Source organism: Astatotilapia calliptera, chromosome 3 (genome assembly GCF_964374335.1).
Source record: "Astatotilapia calliptera chromosome 3, fAstCal68.1, whole genome shotgun sequence".
NCBI classification, from domain to species: Eukaryota; Metazoa; Chordata; class Actinopteri; order Cichliformes; family Cichlidae; genus Astatotilapia; species Astatotilapia calliptera.
In genome coordinates, this window is record NC_137424.1 from 13,771,762 (window position 1) to 13,788,033 (window position 16,272).

Below are 16,272 nucleotides of genomic sequence, written 5' to 3' on the forward strand. Positions count from 1 at the left end.
AAATGTGACCCGTTATAGCCAACAGAAAAAAAGCGGAGGCCCGAAAAACAGGTGGGGGTCCTCCACCACCACCACTCACAGAGGCTGAGCAGTTGGCCCTCAGCCAAAACAGTGGGTGCCCTGTGGCTGAAGGCATCTCTGCGGGGGCATCCTCTGACCGTGTGTTCACACCGAACGCGATAGAGGCGGGCAGAGCGTCAGGCTTACATGTAAAGTCAATGGAAAGGCGCGATGACCCGCGATTGCGGCTCCCGCGAAAATTCGGAAGCAGATTTGCGTCGCGAAAACGCCAAAACGCCTGAAACGCGCGTTTCAGGCGTTTGACTCGCGAAAAAAAACACGCGCGTGAGTTTATGTGTTGCATTTTGTGCATACACGCGTTTCGCGTCCCCCGCTCGAGTTGGAAAAATCTGAACTCCAGCGTCAAATCGCGCCGCAACAACCAATCAGGAGCCTGGTGACGTGGCTGTTACCTAGTTCAAAGGGGCAGATCCCGCCAAAGCCATTCATTCTGCATTCATCATGGAGGAAAAACTAATCAGTGCTGTGGCAAATCATCCCGAATTATACGATGCTACCTACTTTTTCTACCGAGACAGGAATAAAAAGGACCTAGCTTGGAGACAAATCAGTGAGGAGATCGGGCAACCTGGTAAGTTCATTCCTTCTTTTTAATTTTCAGACTGACCCGATGAAGCGGCGCAAAAGCTAGCAAGCCCGCCTACTGTCGCGCGATTTTCCCACTGTTGTACAAATACCTTTCCGCTAACCAGATAATGCGTTTATTCAGAGGACATCTGCAGGAGAAAGTGGAAGAGCCTCAGGGACACCTATAATAAGGAGAAGAGGGCAGAGAAGGAGAAGAGGAGTGGGTCGGCAGCAGGATCGGGGAGGAGATGGAAGTTCTTCGCGGTCATGGGGTTTCTGGACCCCTTCCTCACCCCGCGGGAGAGCAGCGGAAATATGGTGCGGACCGTGGAGAACTTCTCCCCCGAGGACCAGGGACAGCCCGAAGAGGCAGCAGGGGAGTGTCAGTCAGAAGGTATGTTTACAATGAATTAATGTAGGCAGTTAATTAATGCATGTTGTCATACAGGAATATATTTTGTTTATTAATAAACAGTATACAGTAGTCCCACTGTTCATCCGTCACTGCCTCGCCTTTTCGCTGATTTTTTTTTTTTATTGCACTGTACAGCTTTCAACAATGCGCATTGCATTCTGCAGCCGAAATGACAAATCTCCTCCGTGTCATGTCTCCTGCGCTTGCCAAACTTATCATGTTTGGTTTTGATAACCATCACTTCAAATAGAAAAAAACAGCACAAAAACACTCCTAACTATGACCCTCATTCGGAAATAGGCACCTGCACCGGGAGCGAAAAAGGCGCACGAAAGTGGCGCCGCAGACGGAGGAAAAGCGCGGCATAATACTTTTACGTTTTAAAATCGACAAAGGTTTGCACTTTCAGAATCAACTTGTGAGAACTGTGACTACTGTTCATGTGCTGCAATAAATGAGAGACCACTGTATATAATAATAAATATATAATAATATAATATTCTCTATGACTATTGTCTTCAACCTGTTAACATTTAATATTGTCCTGATAGAGTCAAGTAATCATGCAGCAGAGTCCTCCTCTGTTGCTTCTCCTGGCTCCCCAGTCCCTGGTCCCTCCACTCCTGCTGCTGCACCCACAGGTATGAACATCAAGCACTGATAGCTTTTTACTTGCTTGAATCCCCTTGTGATCACCTTTACTAAATATCTACAACCAATCTGTTCATATCCTGGTTTTCTTCAATTTTGAAAATGAAAATCTAGTAGCAGCCTTCTCATTTCTTTGTGGTGTTTTGTTCTGTGTTTTACAGGCCCACAGAGGAGGACAGCTCGAAGGCGGGCGAGGGAAGGGTCCCAGGACGGTCCATCGGCGGTGGAGCTGGCTATCCTGGAGTGCCTAAAGAGGCCACGCCCGTCTGCAACAGAATATTTTCTCCTCAGCCTTGTTCCTGCTCTGGAGAGCATGCCGCCTCAGACACGAGAATTCGTGAAATTCCAAATTTCTAAATCAGTTTTTGAAAACAGCACAGCTGTGCTAAATTTGGAAACATTGGACCCTAATGATCAGTAGTTTTCTGATGAGGCAGCAGCTCTCCAGGGCAGAAACAATGTTCTTATGTTTCTCCTCCTTCTCCCTGAGGCTCTTCCACTCCAAGCTGGGTCCTTTTTATTCCTGTCTGTCTGTAAATAGTTAGATTTCATATATTTATGTTATTTATTTATGCGTGGGTTCCCTCCGGGTACTCCGGCTTCCTCCCACCGTCCAAAGACATGCAGCTTGTGGGGATAGGTTAATTGATAAATCCAAATTGCCACTAGGTGTGAATGTGAGTGTGAATGGTTGTCTGTCCCTGTGTGTTGGCCCTGCGACAGACTGGCGACCTGTCCAGGGTGTACCCTGCCTCTCGCCCTATGACAGCTGGGATAGGCTCCAGCGCCCCCCGCGACCCTGAAACGGATAAGCGGAAGCGAATGGATGGATGGATGTTATTTATGTCCTTTTGTTATTGAATTTATATATTTTATCAAATAAACATTTATAATGACAAATGTCTTTGTTCTACTACACAGCAAATATTGGCACCCGACTTGACAAAAGTAGAATTTATTTTTTAATATTTCATATTACACTAATAACAAAACATACTAATACAGTGGGATGCATAAGTTTGGGCAACATTGTGAAAAGTAATTATTTTCCTGTACAAATTGTTGGTTGTCTCAATAAAAATTGTCAGTTAAATACATCCAGTGTTGGGAAGGTTACTTTTAAAATGTATTCCGTTACAGAATACAGAATACATGCCCCAAAATGTATTCTGTAACGTATTCCGTTACGTTACTCAATGACAGTAACGTATTCTGAATACTTTGGAATACTTAATATATTATCATGCTTTTTACAACAACGTGAATGTACTATTGCTGTGTGATTTATTACTATTACTGAAGGTCCGCGACTCCGAACTGTAGTAAAGGGACCTCTGACTAATACGGCGGGGTCCCTGTCGGCTCGTAGCCGAAAAATAGCTTTACTTTGTTGTGTGGGTCAACTTTTCTTGCGAGAGACAGAGAGAGGCGTTGAAAGGCTGCTCCAACGGAACTTATTGTTTTCGGAGGAAAACACGAACACGGTGTACAGTCGAGTCTTAATAGCTTACTTACTACTGGGCTCGTCAGGCACTCTTCTTGGCTGCAGTGGTTATTATTATATTTACATGTTTCCAGCTCCCGTTTTTCCTCGACAACAACTCCAACCTTTCCACTCGCCTTTTTCTCCCTCCTCGCGCTCACAGACACATAACGTGTATGGCAGTCCATTCTCCCTGCAACACGGACTATACTGCCCATGATGCTGCATTCTTTAGAGCTATGCTTGTAGCATTCTGCCTGTTAGCTTAGCACAACAACAACAACGAAAAGGCGCTCTCTCACCCAGGAAACACACAGTCGCAGAAAGAGAGAGAGAGAGCGTCGCCCTGTAACCATGGCAACCGTAACGCTGCCGCCTGGAACAACAGAACGTAGCTGTCAAACAAAACCCAAACAGTCCTGACCCGCGACAAAATGAAACAGGAAAGTACCGCAGTGTAATCCATTTATTTCAACAAAGTAACTGTATTCTGAATACCACCTTTTTAAACGGTAACTGTAACGGAATACAGTTACTCATATTTTGTATTCTAAATACGTAACGGCGGTACATGTATTCCGTTACTCCCCAACACTGAATACATCATATAGGAGACACACAGTGATATTTGAGAAGTGAAATGCAGTTCACTGGATTTACAGAAAGTGTGCAATAACTGTTTAAAGCAAGCAGGTGCATAAATTGGCAACACAAAAAAAGAGAAATAACATAAATATGTAGTGTATATCAATGTGTGTGTCTCCTATATTATATATGTAAGTGACATTTTTTACTGTAACAGCGATTCATACAGGAATATAATGACTAATAATAAGGTTGCCCAAACCTTTGCACCACACTGTATATAGGAACATAGTGAAGACAAGTTGCAGAGTAAAAAGAGGTTAGTTTATTTTGGAGTAGAGCTCCATTTATTAAGAAAATGTTAAAAAGACAGGAACACTCTTTAGAGGTTTGTGGGTGGCTCTTAAAAGAGCCGTTGTGGGGAAGTCGTTCAGACTTCAAACAGGCTACTCCTTTGGTTGCCAAGACACAGCTCCCTCTGCCAAGAAGTGAGCCATGAACTTCTCCCTCACCAGGACAGCCTCTCTGGAGGAGTTGTTTGCTGCCATACGACCCAGGTCTTGCAACGGCTCCACCACAGCAGGCGCCACTCCTCTCACAGCAGGTGCCCCTCTCTCGTCCACACAGCGCAGAAAGTTGTGGAGAACACACGTTGCCTTCACACACTTCTCCGCAATTTCAGGACGGAGTTCTATGGTGCGCCGATACAACCTCCACTGTGAGGAGAGGATACCGAAGGCACCCTCCACTATCATCCTGGCCCTGGAAAGGCGATAGTTAAAGACCCTCTTCTCTAAAGGGAGGAGGCGTCCAGGGAAAGGTCTCATGAGCTCACGCCGCAGCGGGAACGCTTCATCAGCCACAAAGACATGGGGCTGGGCTCCACGGTGTTCTCCACCAGGTAGAGGCTGGTCAGGAGGCAGATGGAGAGTCCCAGCCCGAAGAGCCTGACCAAAGGTGGAGTTGGCCAGAATACCACCGTCGCTGGTCCTCCCGTACCCCCCAACATCAATGATGCGGAAGCGATGCTCTGCATCCACAACCGCAAGGAGAACAATGGAAAAAGTTCCCTTGTAGTTGTGGAACATGGATCCTGAGTTGGGGGGTGCCTTCGTCTGGACGTGCTTCCCATCCAGAGCTCCACAGCAGAGAGGGAAGTTCCAGCGCTCCTGGAATCCCTCTGCGATGGACCGCCAGTCTTCAGTTGAAGGCACAGCCATGAAATCGTCCACTAGACAGTCCCAGATGGCCGTCGCTACCTGGGGGATGATCTGGCTCACCGTGGACACACCGACTCGAAAACTGAACGCGATGGTCCTGAAGGAGTCCCCGGTGGCAAGGAACCTGGACAACAGTGTTTAAAATGAGTATTATGTGTACTGCAGTTACAAAATACATTATAGAAATTACAAAATATAAATCTTACATAAAACATTTTGTAACTATAAGGATAATTACATGATATATATTTGATATAATCTAGAACAATCTGCCGTGATCATAAACAAATATTCAACTATCCCAGAATTAAACCAGGTCTAAATGAAAAAAGGAGTGAGTATCACTACAAAGATTAACCCACATTGGTCCTAGTACAAGTTTGATATCAGCAAACACCGAGAGCATACCTATGACACCACAGCCATGCTATCATTCAAACACTGATAACAGCATAAATCGAATTAAATCGGGACTTGATGAGACCGTCTGAGTATCACTACAAATATTATGAAGTCGTCTCGTACCAGTTTGCTATCGGTAAACACCGAGAGCATTCACTGTTAGCATAGCACATCCATGTTAGTATACACTGCTAACATGGATGTGCTATGCTATCAGTAAACGCCGACAGCATTCACTGTTATCAGTGAATGCTGTCGGCTGTCTAAACTATACACTTATACACTTTATACACGGCAGTGTATAAACGATAGTTTATACACTGCCGTGTATAAAGTGTATAAACGATAGTTTATACACTGCTAACATGGATGTGCTATGCTATCAGTAAACGCCGACAGCATTCACTGATAGCATAGCACATCCATGTTAGCAGTGTATAAATGGATGGTTTAGCATATATTAGCGCAGGTATCAATAAAGGACTACCGTATTAAACACTTTTACTAACCTCAGGCAGATGGACAGGCGCTCTGCTGGTGGGATTGAGCGCCTGTAATTGGTGTCTAGGCGGGCAATTCTGGGACCGACGCGGGAAAGCAGGTCCTCAAACTGGCCGAGTGACAGACGATGATATCGCTGGAATCTGCCGTCATCCAGGCGCAGCTCCTGTAGCAAATGGTGAAACTCACCAAACTGCTCACGCGTCTCGAGGACCTGATGGACCCAGGTACGGCGAGGGCGTCTTTTACGCCGCTGCTCTGCTCTCCACAGTAAATAGAGAAGGGAGACTCTCCCCTCAAGCGCTAGCTCGACACCTGCCATCTTGCAAAAATACCGGTCTTGCAAAACTTCCTCCCACATCCCTCCCACATTTCTGGTTCACGCGCGTTAAAATATGATATTTTGGGGCGCGATGGATTTTTCTTGGACACGCGTTGAGACGCGAATGTGCACGCGTCAAGTTAGGGGCGTTTGGGGCTTTTTTCACGCGCCCATCGCGTTCGGTGTGAACACACCGTGAGTCAATAACCCCGCAAGACACAAGTGCCTACATAAGAGGTAAATTCAAAATAATACATGATGTGCATACATCCTTTCTTCCCAGTCACCTTTGCAGTGCTACTCATTCATTTGATAAACTCTTTACCATAATGGATTATTTTGTAGTGAAGTTATTTTCCTACTGATTTTGCCTTCCCTCAGTCTTGGTTGTCTTTGAGAGCATAATGACAATGAAGTGTAAGGTAATTGGTATATGTTTGTTAATTGCCATTTGGTCCCTTGTAAGTTATAAGTGACCTGTATAAACCTCATATTCTATCAGTTGATGGTGATGGTGTACTGCATCTGGTGCAGCCTCCTGTTGAGCCAGACCAACATGCAGTTGTGAGTACTCTTAATACTCCACAGATTATATGAGTTTACAGTAGAACAGCAATGTTGTTAATTTCTTTACTACAGGAAAATAATGAAGAAACATTGACAGCTGTAACAGAGGAGGAAGCAACAGAGACACTTTATGAGGTTTACATCTTACAATGGAAAATATAACAATTGAATAAAATGTGGTACTATAATAAAACCATGGACTTTCTATGTCTCTAACAGAGTGATGATGGAAATGAAGAGGAAGAGGGTCCAGCCACTTCTCCAACAAACCTTTCCTCAGTAAGATGTTCAGCACTGATTTACAACCAACCTAAGTAGGCATGTACTATGAATGTCAATGCTATTTTCTGTGTTTCAATAGCTCCCTGTAAAGCAGCTGTACAAGACCTATTTGATCAAGAAAATAACAAAATGTGACTTGGAAATGGAACACTTCAAGCAGCAGATCCAAAAGACCAAGATTGACATTTCACTGCTGGAACATCAGTTAAGGGTGGGTGAAGTGGTCAGAGATGGACGAATTATTTCAGTGTTTGAACAACATAATAATATACTTATTAATACTTTGTGTACAGGAAATACAGGCGACCAATAAAGCCAGTTGAACAAAAAATCTGTTTTTTCGTCTTTCAACATGTTGAGGTGATGGGTCAAAGGAAATGATTGTGACATATGGTGTCTCTGACTGCTCTTCCATCTTGTATGTCCGTGGGAGGGTCAGGCTGTTCATGGTTTGGATCACTGCTGATGTTTGGTTCAGAAGGACAGTGTTCTCCTCTAATTGTGGCAATGTTGTGAAGAATCACACATGCCACAATAATGTCACATGCCCTTTCTGGGGTGACCCTGAGTCTTTTAAGGCACTGGAACCGGGCCTTAAGCATTTCGATAGTCATTTCAACTCTGGCTCTTGTCCTGCAATGAGCCAGATTATATCGCTGCTGTGGGCCCGGTTCAGGGTCAGGGTAAGGGGTAAGCAAATAGGGTAAACATGGATACCCCCTATCACCAAGCAAGTAGCCAGTGAACTCTCCTAAGACAGAAGGATACACTTCAGTTCAAATGTCCCTGAAGCAATTGGTCTTTATATATTTTAAAGTATTTTCAACTCACCATGTTCAAATTTTGTGCTCAGTGTACATTCACAAAAAATTCGTGAGTCATGAACAGAGCCTGGCCACTTGGCTTCCACATTTGTGATAATGTTGGCAGCATCACATGTAGTTTTAAATGCTACAGGGAACTATGTACCTGTACATTAAAGCTGTGGAAAGACTTCCTGTTCACATAGTCTCCTTCATTTACTGAAGGAGCAATGATTGGAATGTGAGTGCCATCTATACAGCCAATCACGCCTGGGAACCCTGAAAATAAATGTAAATTTTAAGTAGTAGTTCAAGTATCACCACATCATGAATTGAGATTTGTTCATCCTGATACCTGCAATTTTGTGGAATCCCTCTTTGATAAATCTTGTGGGTCTATGACCGGGGAACACCACAAAAGAGTACAGGAGACGTTTCAGTGCAACTGTAACATTCCTGACTGCCCGACAGATGGTAGCCTTGGAAACGTGCTCAGCGTCACCAATATTATACAGAAAGCTCCCGTTTGCAAAAAAACGAAGTGCAATACAAATAATATGTACAGAACTGAGAGAATGTCCGCGATGTGCCACATGAGCAATATTAGGCCTGAGGATGTTATTCAAATAAATTATAGATTGTGCTGAAAAACTGTAACGTTCACACAGAAAATCATCAGGAAATGATAAAATGTCCAAACGCGCTCTAATCACTCTCTCCCGGCGGAGAGCTCTGCGGAGAATTTGGGCTTCAACATCTACATGCTCTTCAAGGAAGGGGCACGCCATGTCTGACACTTCCTACAGTCAGGTTTCCGACAAAGAGGCGGAGAAAGTCAGGGTTAGTTGAAGTAAACCTGCTAGGGGGCAGGTTAGCTTCACGGAGTGTGTCGTCATAGTGACTCACTCAGGATTAATCTAAACTCGCTTTGTGAAACCGAAAACCCAGAGTTTTCGTTAACTCGGGGTATACTTACTCAGAGTTTGCACTAAACCGGCTTTCTGAAATAGGGCCCAGTAGTCTAAACACATTTACGAAATGTAGCCACCATATTCCAGTACCATAAACACATGTCACATGAAGACACAAGTCACAAAACACAACCCTCTGTACTCATAAATCTAAACACATTTTTCCTTGCTAAAACACATGTTGCAAAACAACTCTGCTCATATTCTCAAATGAAACTCCATGTGATGCAAAATGCTTGCCACAGTCACCAATCTGTGAACACAGGGAACACACCTGGCGTCAGTCACTACACACAACGACTCAAAACTGAAGACACCTATTGCTAATGATGTGAAGATGGTGGTGAAGATGCCAAACAATCACAATGGATGAAGGCATTCGAGCGTGCGGAAGGAGAAGAGCTGCAGGCCAAAGAGGAAGAGGGGTTGAGATCAGAGGAGGAAGAGGTGAAGGCCTAAGAAGAAGAGGAGTTCGGAGTAGAGGAGGAAGAGAAGGAGGCCATCAAGAGAGAGGAGAAGGTCCAGGTGGGAGAAGAAGACAACCTCGCACCATCATAACAGATGATATGCGAGCAACAGTAATTGATCATGTCATTGTCCATGGCATGACAATGGCTGAAGCGGGACGAAGAGTACATCCAAACCTGAGTAGGTTCACCGTGGCCACCATTATCAAGGCATTTAGACAACACAACAGGTATAGTACGCTATTGCTTTCTTTGTCACACTACAGTTTTACAGGCCTGTGAAAGTGGTCTGTTACTTTACATGTAGTTTTACATATAAATCAGTCAATTGACAACACATGTTTCTTTCTTTAGAGCTGAAAGAATGCCACATAGAGGTGGGAGGGTTGCCATATTCACAGCGGCACAAGAAACCCTCATTGCAGATATGGTCCGTGAGAACAACTGCATTAGACTCCGAGAGATCAGAGACAAAGTCATTGGAGATAATGTGAACTTTGAGAACATTGATGCTGTCAGCGTGTCCACAATAGACCGAGTTCTCCGGCGCCAACAGATGAGGATGAAACAGGTCTACAGGGTTCCCTTTGAGCGCAACTCTGCGCGACACATAGCACAACGTTACGAGTATGTGCAAGTAAGTATACATCCATGTCCACAGTACAGTTAGTGGACATACTGTGTTGCTTAGTGGCCTACATTACTTCTGGACAATACTGTGCTACCTGATTGACCGTTCTGAACACCTGTACGCTTTTCCATGTTCACAGAGGATATTGCAGTTGGACGCGATGGCCAGACCCCATGAGTACCTCTTCCTGGATGAGGCTGGCTTCAACCTCCAGAAACGAAGGCGAAGAGGCCGTAACATCATTGGCCGAAGAGCCATCACTGAGGTTCCTGGCCAACGGGGGGGTAATATTACTCTTTGTGCAGCTATGGGTACGGAGGGGCTTGTCCACCGGCATGCTGTCCTTGGGTCTTACAACACCCAACGTCTCCTCACCTTCCTAGAGGAGCTAAAAGACATCCTCCTGGACCGTCAACAACACCATCCTAGGCTAGCACATCACATGTATGTGATCATTTGGGACAACGTCCGCTTCCACAAAACACACCAGATCAGAGAGTGGTTCACCACCAACAGTGACCACTTTTTAAACGTCTGTCTGCCACCCTACTCCCCTTTCCTGAACCCTATAGAGGAGTTCTTCTCATCATGGAGATGGAAGGTGCATGACAGACAGCCATACACAAGAGAGAACCTCGTACGGGCAATGGAGCTGGCCTGTGCTGACATCCCAGTGGAGGCCTTCCAGGGATGGATTCGCCATTCCAGGGCGTTTTTCCCACGGTGCCTAGCAAGGGACAATATAGCCTGTGATGTGGATGAGGTGATGTGGCCCAATGCAGCTCGGCGACATGATGCCGCACAGTGACTGTGTGTAATACTGTAAAAAGACTGTGTAGACAATAAAAAAGACTTCACACCCTGATCATGTTTCCGAGAGTGCTGTTGTGTGCGATAGATTCGGTTTTTGCATTGAGTTGTGTTACAGCAGTGTACGTACATGCAGGATGTTTTTATAGATTTATAGTCTTCATGTGAAACTCACAAATCTAAATGCCTAATCCTCTGCAGGGTTCTATGACGATCCGTTACTGTACAGTTTCTAAAAATATGCATTGGCAGTTATGAACCAAAGAACCTTCTCACAAATTGAGCATTGTGTTTTCAATTGTTTTGCTGTAGTGTGTAATGCTGTGTATAGTGTTTACAGTTTTGACAGCTTCGAGCTGCTCTCTTGGTGTGAGAGTTTGAGTTTTGCAGTGGGAAGGTGTGGTTGTGTTTATGTGGCTTTAGTGAAGGGTGTTGTGTTTGGACATTGGGGGACCTGGTGATAACGTTTGTGACATGTGTTTTAGCATTTGAGAAAAACTGTAAACTCATAGCTAATAAGACATTAGGCTTATGTTGTGTGTTGTGCAGCTGATGGTTGGTTTGGAGTGAATCTAGCTGATGATTCTTCTTTTGTTGTGAAGTCGAGCCTGCCACTTAGTATGATGGTATGATGAACCATGCTAATGGTATGAGTTACCCTCCTGAGATGAGGAGCTTGTGTCATGACTTAACAAGGCCTTTTTATTTTGATACTTTCACAGTGAATTAAAAGTTTTGTTTGATAACCTCTGTTATTTTTCATTTTTTTTGAACAGCCACTGATTCTTTTTTTCTTTAAGCAGATCTGCACGTCGGGAATTAAAAGTGCTATACGACCTGTCGAGAAAACCGTTACAAGTGAGTTTCTCCACATTAAAATGGACTCTGGAGAAAGCCACTTATTTGGGACAATTATTTAAATGAGAGTCCCGGCCTAAAAAGGATTCAGCGAGGTAATCTGATCTAAAAGTTCTTTTTTTTCTTTTGAAATGACGTCATTTTGCTGGAAGTGGAAACTAAATGCGACAACAGGTTCCACTATCAGCAAAGAAAGAATGAATGAATGAATGAATGAATGGAAATAAAAAACAAACTGACTGACTGACTGGTAAAAGCTGACAGGACTTGACCACGACTCAAGGTTAACCTCCACCTAGACAGGACAAAAGGGTGGATGAATTTGTGTTTTTTGTTACAGGAGCAGAAAGATGACAGCAACATTTGAGGTTGCATGACGATTTAACCTTTTAAATGCCATTTTCTCTGTCTGTAAATTTACCATGTGTGTGTCATTCACTACCTTGTGTTGCTCACAGAGATTACTGTGAGGAAGAGTGTATACACCTGCGCAGCGCTAACATTTACATTTCTTTTTACAGCAGATGGTTAATCATGTGTTTGATCATGTGATTTATAAGAGGATTAGTTAATGTTTTTCTACTACAGGATTTCTGGGTTTATATGTGAATGACATTCTTTCCACAGCTAGGAATGGCTAACTTTATTGTGTTTTTATGGCACCTCTGGAATGTGGATGGCCGACACCTGTCAACCAGGACGAACTGTGTGTTTGGCTAATGTTTGTTTTTCTTTTAGAGTGCTTGTAAAGGATTCAGCACAGACAGACAAGTGACGATTTAACAGATGTGCAGTGGTTACAGAATAGTTACATGGAGCTCATTATCTGACCACACTATTGGGCTCATGGTGAGTAACAAACTTAAGTAAAGTCACTGATTACAATGTGGAATGACGTTGAGATGTTAAATGATTTGGAACAAATTATGGGAAAAAGTAGGAGTTTAATGAGTTTAGAATAAAACTGCAATGATACTTGTCTCTGTGATGCTGAATACTTTATCACTCTCATGATCTATAGTTGGTTGCAAATGTGAAGTTTGATTTAACAGATTTGTTTACAGGCTCCAGGTGGAGCTGGGAGTTAAACAAGCTTAACATGTGACTGCTGATTAATGTTTTGAGGCTGTGCAACATTCTTGTGCATGTCTCATTGGGGAGTTAACACATGGCGAAAGCCGTGTGGCGAGAGGAGTGTTATTTTTTTTTAATTTGTAGATGTCGTGAGGTGCCATGACGAGAAGGAGTGGCTGAGAGGATCGTCCACAAGATGGGAGCTGAGGCCAGGAGAGAGGCTTCAGGAGGATCAGAGATCATCTTCAGCACAGCGGACATCACACAGAGAGCTGTGCTACTGAGCTTCCAGGAGATCAAGAGAAGACTTCCCACACGTTGGAATATGAAAACTCGAGGGATGGAGAGAGCGTGCCAAGCTCCATTGACAGCGCAGAGGGAATCTAAGGATGGCATCATGATTCTGTGAAAGCACAGGAACCAGAAGCTATGGTGGTGATGACAGCAGTTTCCTATGAACAACACCTAATGCTGTGCCACTATACTGTGCATACGATGACACTCTGAAGGCTGCTGGGATCGCAACAGCAGATAAAGGCCTGAAGTGAGGCGATGGGGGGTTGATAGAGGCCAATTCAAGTGCTTCTGACCATTTCAACTGCCTGCAAAATAGCTCCGGTACCTTCAAGACAGCACAATAGAGAAATCTCACACTTGGTTGTTTCAGTGGTGAGGGGGGAGTGCTGATTGAGCCCCCGTAGGGTAAGCTCGCACTTCAACCTCCAGCCTCTGATCAACTCTAGGGCAACCAAGTGCGAGGCATGACGGACCTGTGTGCAACCATGGGGAGGTGGACCCTCTTGGTTACCTTGACTACGACACTCACCTTTACAGGACCCCAGCTGGTGCCGGAAACAGCTGAACCAGGAGGAAGGCAGAGAAGATGGACACACGACAACTCTCACCTAAGGGATATGACGCAAGACCACATTCATCCGTGGATGAACAATGCCTGGTACCGTTATATCCACGACAGAACAAAAGCAGATTCGGCAAATACAGACTGTTATGTCTGTTCTCATCTACCCAGCACGGCAACATACCCCACACTATATATGTTCCTGGACCAGCTCTCAGGGAAGAATTACTCTATGATACTAGCAGAGAAAGGGGACTTTGTGTCCTCTTCAACAACACATGCTGCATTTACATAAAGAAGACGCACATTCATCAAACATGACTGACGCCCTGAATGTTTGGACACAGATCCAGCAGGCCCAAAATCAGGACTATGTAAGTGATACAAGTGACTGGTTTTCTTGGCTCTACACTGGCTCCTGGTTACAGGTGCTAAAAACACTACTCATCGGAGTTGGGATATTTTTACTTTTATTTTGTGTCTTTGTAACGTGTATATTGCCATGTATAAAACTCATGATTAACCGCGTAATATTTTCTACTGTTGCTGCATAAATAGCCATGACAAGTGATGATGATGATAATGACCCCGACCTGTTGGAACATGAAGTCTTTGTGTGATTAATGACGATGTGACAGAAAATGTACAACAAGATGTTACAAACTGGTATCTCACTTCAAGTTTTACTGACAACAGGAGGGAATGTCAATGGAAAATTGTATTTAGTAGTCAGTATAATCTTTTAGTGATATAAGTTTGCATATGGTAGAATACTGCATGTAGTTATTAGTATTAGGAAATATTCAACCATGTATACTTAGAGGCATATAATTAATTGTGTGTGATCTCTAACAGGCTGCAGGCTTGGGGTGCACGCCAGGAATGTGCCCCCACACCCTGAGAGCATGAGAGAGTTTGTACCGTGTTTTATTGTTTTACGGTAGGATTAACGTAGCTATGTCTGTTTTAGTTTAAGTGCTTCTTTACATATAGATGAACTGTTGGATCTTCCAGACCAGCAGGTTAAGGGAAGTTGTTTATGGGGTCACACTCTGAACACGAACACACACACACACACACACGTATAAAAATGAAGACCAGGGCAAAGCTCAGCGCGAGTCTCTGAGACTGCCCTTTCTAGCAAGAACTTCTGTGTGTTTCTCTTCTCTGAGTCTTTACTGAAGAAGTGTTTTAGAATATTTTTCCTAACATGCACATAAACAACAGCTGCTTGTTTCAGTGAAAATACATTGATGGGTTTTTAATAAAGTTGTGGAGCTGTAAAGTATTTAGTCTCGTGTCAATTATATCGTCAGCTACATCGTTATGGCAAATGTTCAAATGTATATGGTGATAAATATCTTTGGTCATATGGTCCTGCTCTGTCTGTCACCTTCTGTGTTGAGCTCATTGTTTCCTCTGTAGTGGCTGAGCTGAGTCCAAGTAGCTGAAAATGTTCCTCTGCTGCTCCGTCAGACTCTCCTCCTCCTGCTGATCAGCTGGGACACAAAACAGATCTTTGTTAGGCTCCACACTGCACTGAAGAGTCAAAGTGTCTCATATGTTCATCTGACAAGTAAAAGAACACATTTTTGTTTCCCGAGGTGGGCAACTTGTTGGAAACAAACACAAAAGGTTTGAGCACTGATACCTGCCATTGCTGCCATTGAAAGATGCAACGCCAGCAATGTGGATTGTCAAGACTCAAACCAATCATCAAGCAAAGACAACAGGGATCATTTGTTTCTGTTTATTTAGCATTCACAGCATTTGTAGTTGCCTTCTGTGCAGGGGAAGTCCACGCACACTGTGTGGTACCGCCATCCGCAGAAGGTGCATTCAACCTCTGTAAGAGAAACGAGATTGTCTGAGACTGAAATGATATTCACTAAAGAAGTGGTGATTTGTAAAACTTCAAGTGTATGATCAGGTGAAAACAAATACACAACTGCATGTCATGTAGTTGAAGGTTTTTTTTTTTCTTTTGGAAGACCGGAAAACACTGAAAGTTACAAATTAGTCCTTTATTTATCCAGGTAAAAAATAAATCTCATTGAGATTAAAAATCTCATTTCCAAGAGAGACCTGGCGTCATGGCAACACAAGTCACATACCACATAGGGATATAACATTTAAAACAAACACAATATCCCAACATGTGTAACAAATGTATTGTGCTTGAAACAAATTCAGAATAGGTGATAAAGCAGCTGCACATGTGTGTCACGAGTAAATCTGGCTGTATAACAAACAGAAACAAGTGATCCTGCAGTCTTTGCTCAATGGTTGGTTTGAGTCTTGACAATCCACATCGCTGGCATCTTTCAATATGTTTGAATGCACCAGTGTAAGTGCAGCCACTCAGACTCAATGTGTTCATAGAAACAGGTGCAGATGTGTCACGAGTTCATCCAGCAGTAGCTATGGCACTTGGCCACAGGGGGCAGCAGTGGACTGACCTGCATTTGAGACTGCTCCAGCTGCTCTGTGACAGTCAGTAGATCTGCTACCAATTGCAGATCATATGCAAGTTTTGGAAATGACATTATAAATATTCCTAACTTAGCCACGGCAGCCATGTTGATGTATTACCTATATTGGCTGAAAATGTTCATTTGCAGAGAAAAGACACAGGCAGACTGTGCTTACAGGATGTTACATGTTATTATGTGATGTTACTGAAATCATCATGAATAACAGGAGTGGTGATTCCTGTAACTTTG

The 16,272-nt window shown here is 43.8% G+C and overlaps 2 protein-coding genes and 1 long non-coding RNA gene across 19 annotated transcripts in view; 1 reads left to right on the forward strand and 2 right to left on the reverse strand.

Moving 5' to 3' along the window:
- LOC145425217 (uncharacterized) overlaps window positions 1-16,272 on the reverse strand; it is a 300,454-nt gene that overhangs the window by 205,742 nt on the left and 78,440 nt on the right. The gene's annotated exons all lie outside the window — the stretch shown is intronic.
- Window positions 1-16,272, reverse strand: part of LOC113011591 (uncharacterized) — a 207,167-nt gene that overhangs the window by 187,186 nt on the left and 3,709 nt on the right. For 13 of the 17 annotated variants that reach the window (XR_013905816.1, XM_080298133.1, XM_080298141.1 and 10 more), the window contains exons 2-3: window positions 15,201-15,395; window positions 14,943-15,048 (exon numbers count right to left, since the gene is read on the reverse strand). Coding sequence is in view for 12 of the 17 variants with exons in the window: in XM_080298133.1 (XP_080154259.1) it covers window positions 14,943-14,960 (18 nt within the window). In the remaining 5 variants the exon portion in view is untranslated. The remainder of the gene's footprint in view (window positions 1-14,942; window positions 15,049-15,200; window positions 15,396-16,272) is intronic. The other 4 variants (XM_080298130.1, XM_080298131.1, XR_013905817.1 and 1 more) reach the window with 3 other exon arrangements.
- LOC113020034 (uncharacterized) lies at window positions 392-2,273 on the forward strand. The gene is made up of 4 exons (XM_080298150.1): window positions 392-652; window positions 791-1,042; window positions 1,615-1,704; window positions 1,876-2,273. The coding sequence occupies exons 1-4, from the start codon at window positions 523-525 to the stop codon at window positions 2,133-2,135; spliced, it is 732 nt and encodes a 243-aa protein (XP_080154276.1). The 5' UTR covers window positions 392-522; the 3' UTR covers window positions 2,136-2,273.

Bases quoted from the DNA above. Each gene is read 5' to 3' on its own strand.
- LOC113020034 (XM_080298150.1), top strand. From the start codon at position 523: ATGGAGGAAAAACTAATCAGTGCTGTGGCAAATCATCCCGAATTATAC. The intron at 1,043-1,614 runs GTATGTTTACAA...TTGTCCTGATAG, and splicing joins AGGGGAGTGTCAGTCAGAAG to AGTCAAGTAATCATGCAGCA. The intron at 1,705-1,875 runs GTATGAACATCA...TGTGTTTTACAG, and splicing joins TCCTGCTGCTGCACCCACAG to GCCCACAGAGGAGGACAGCT.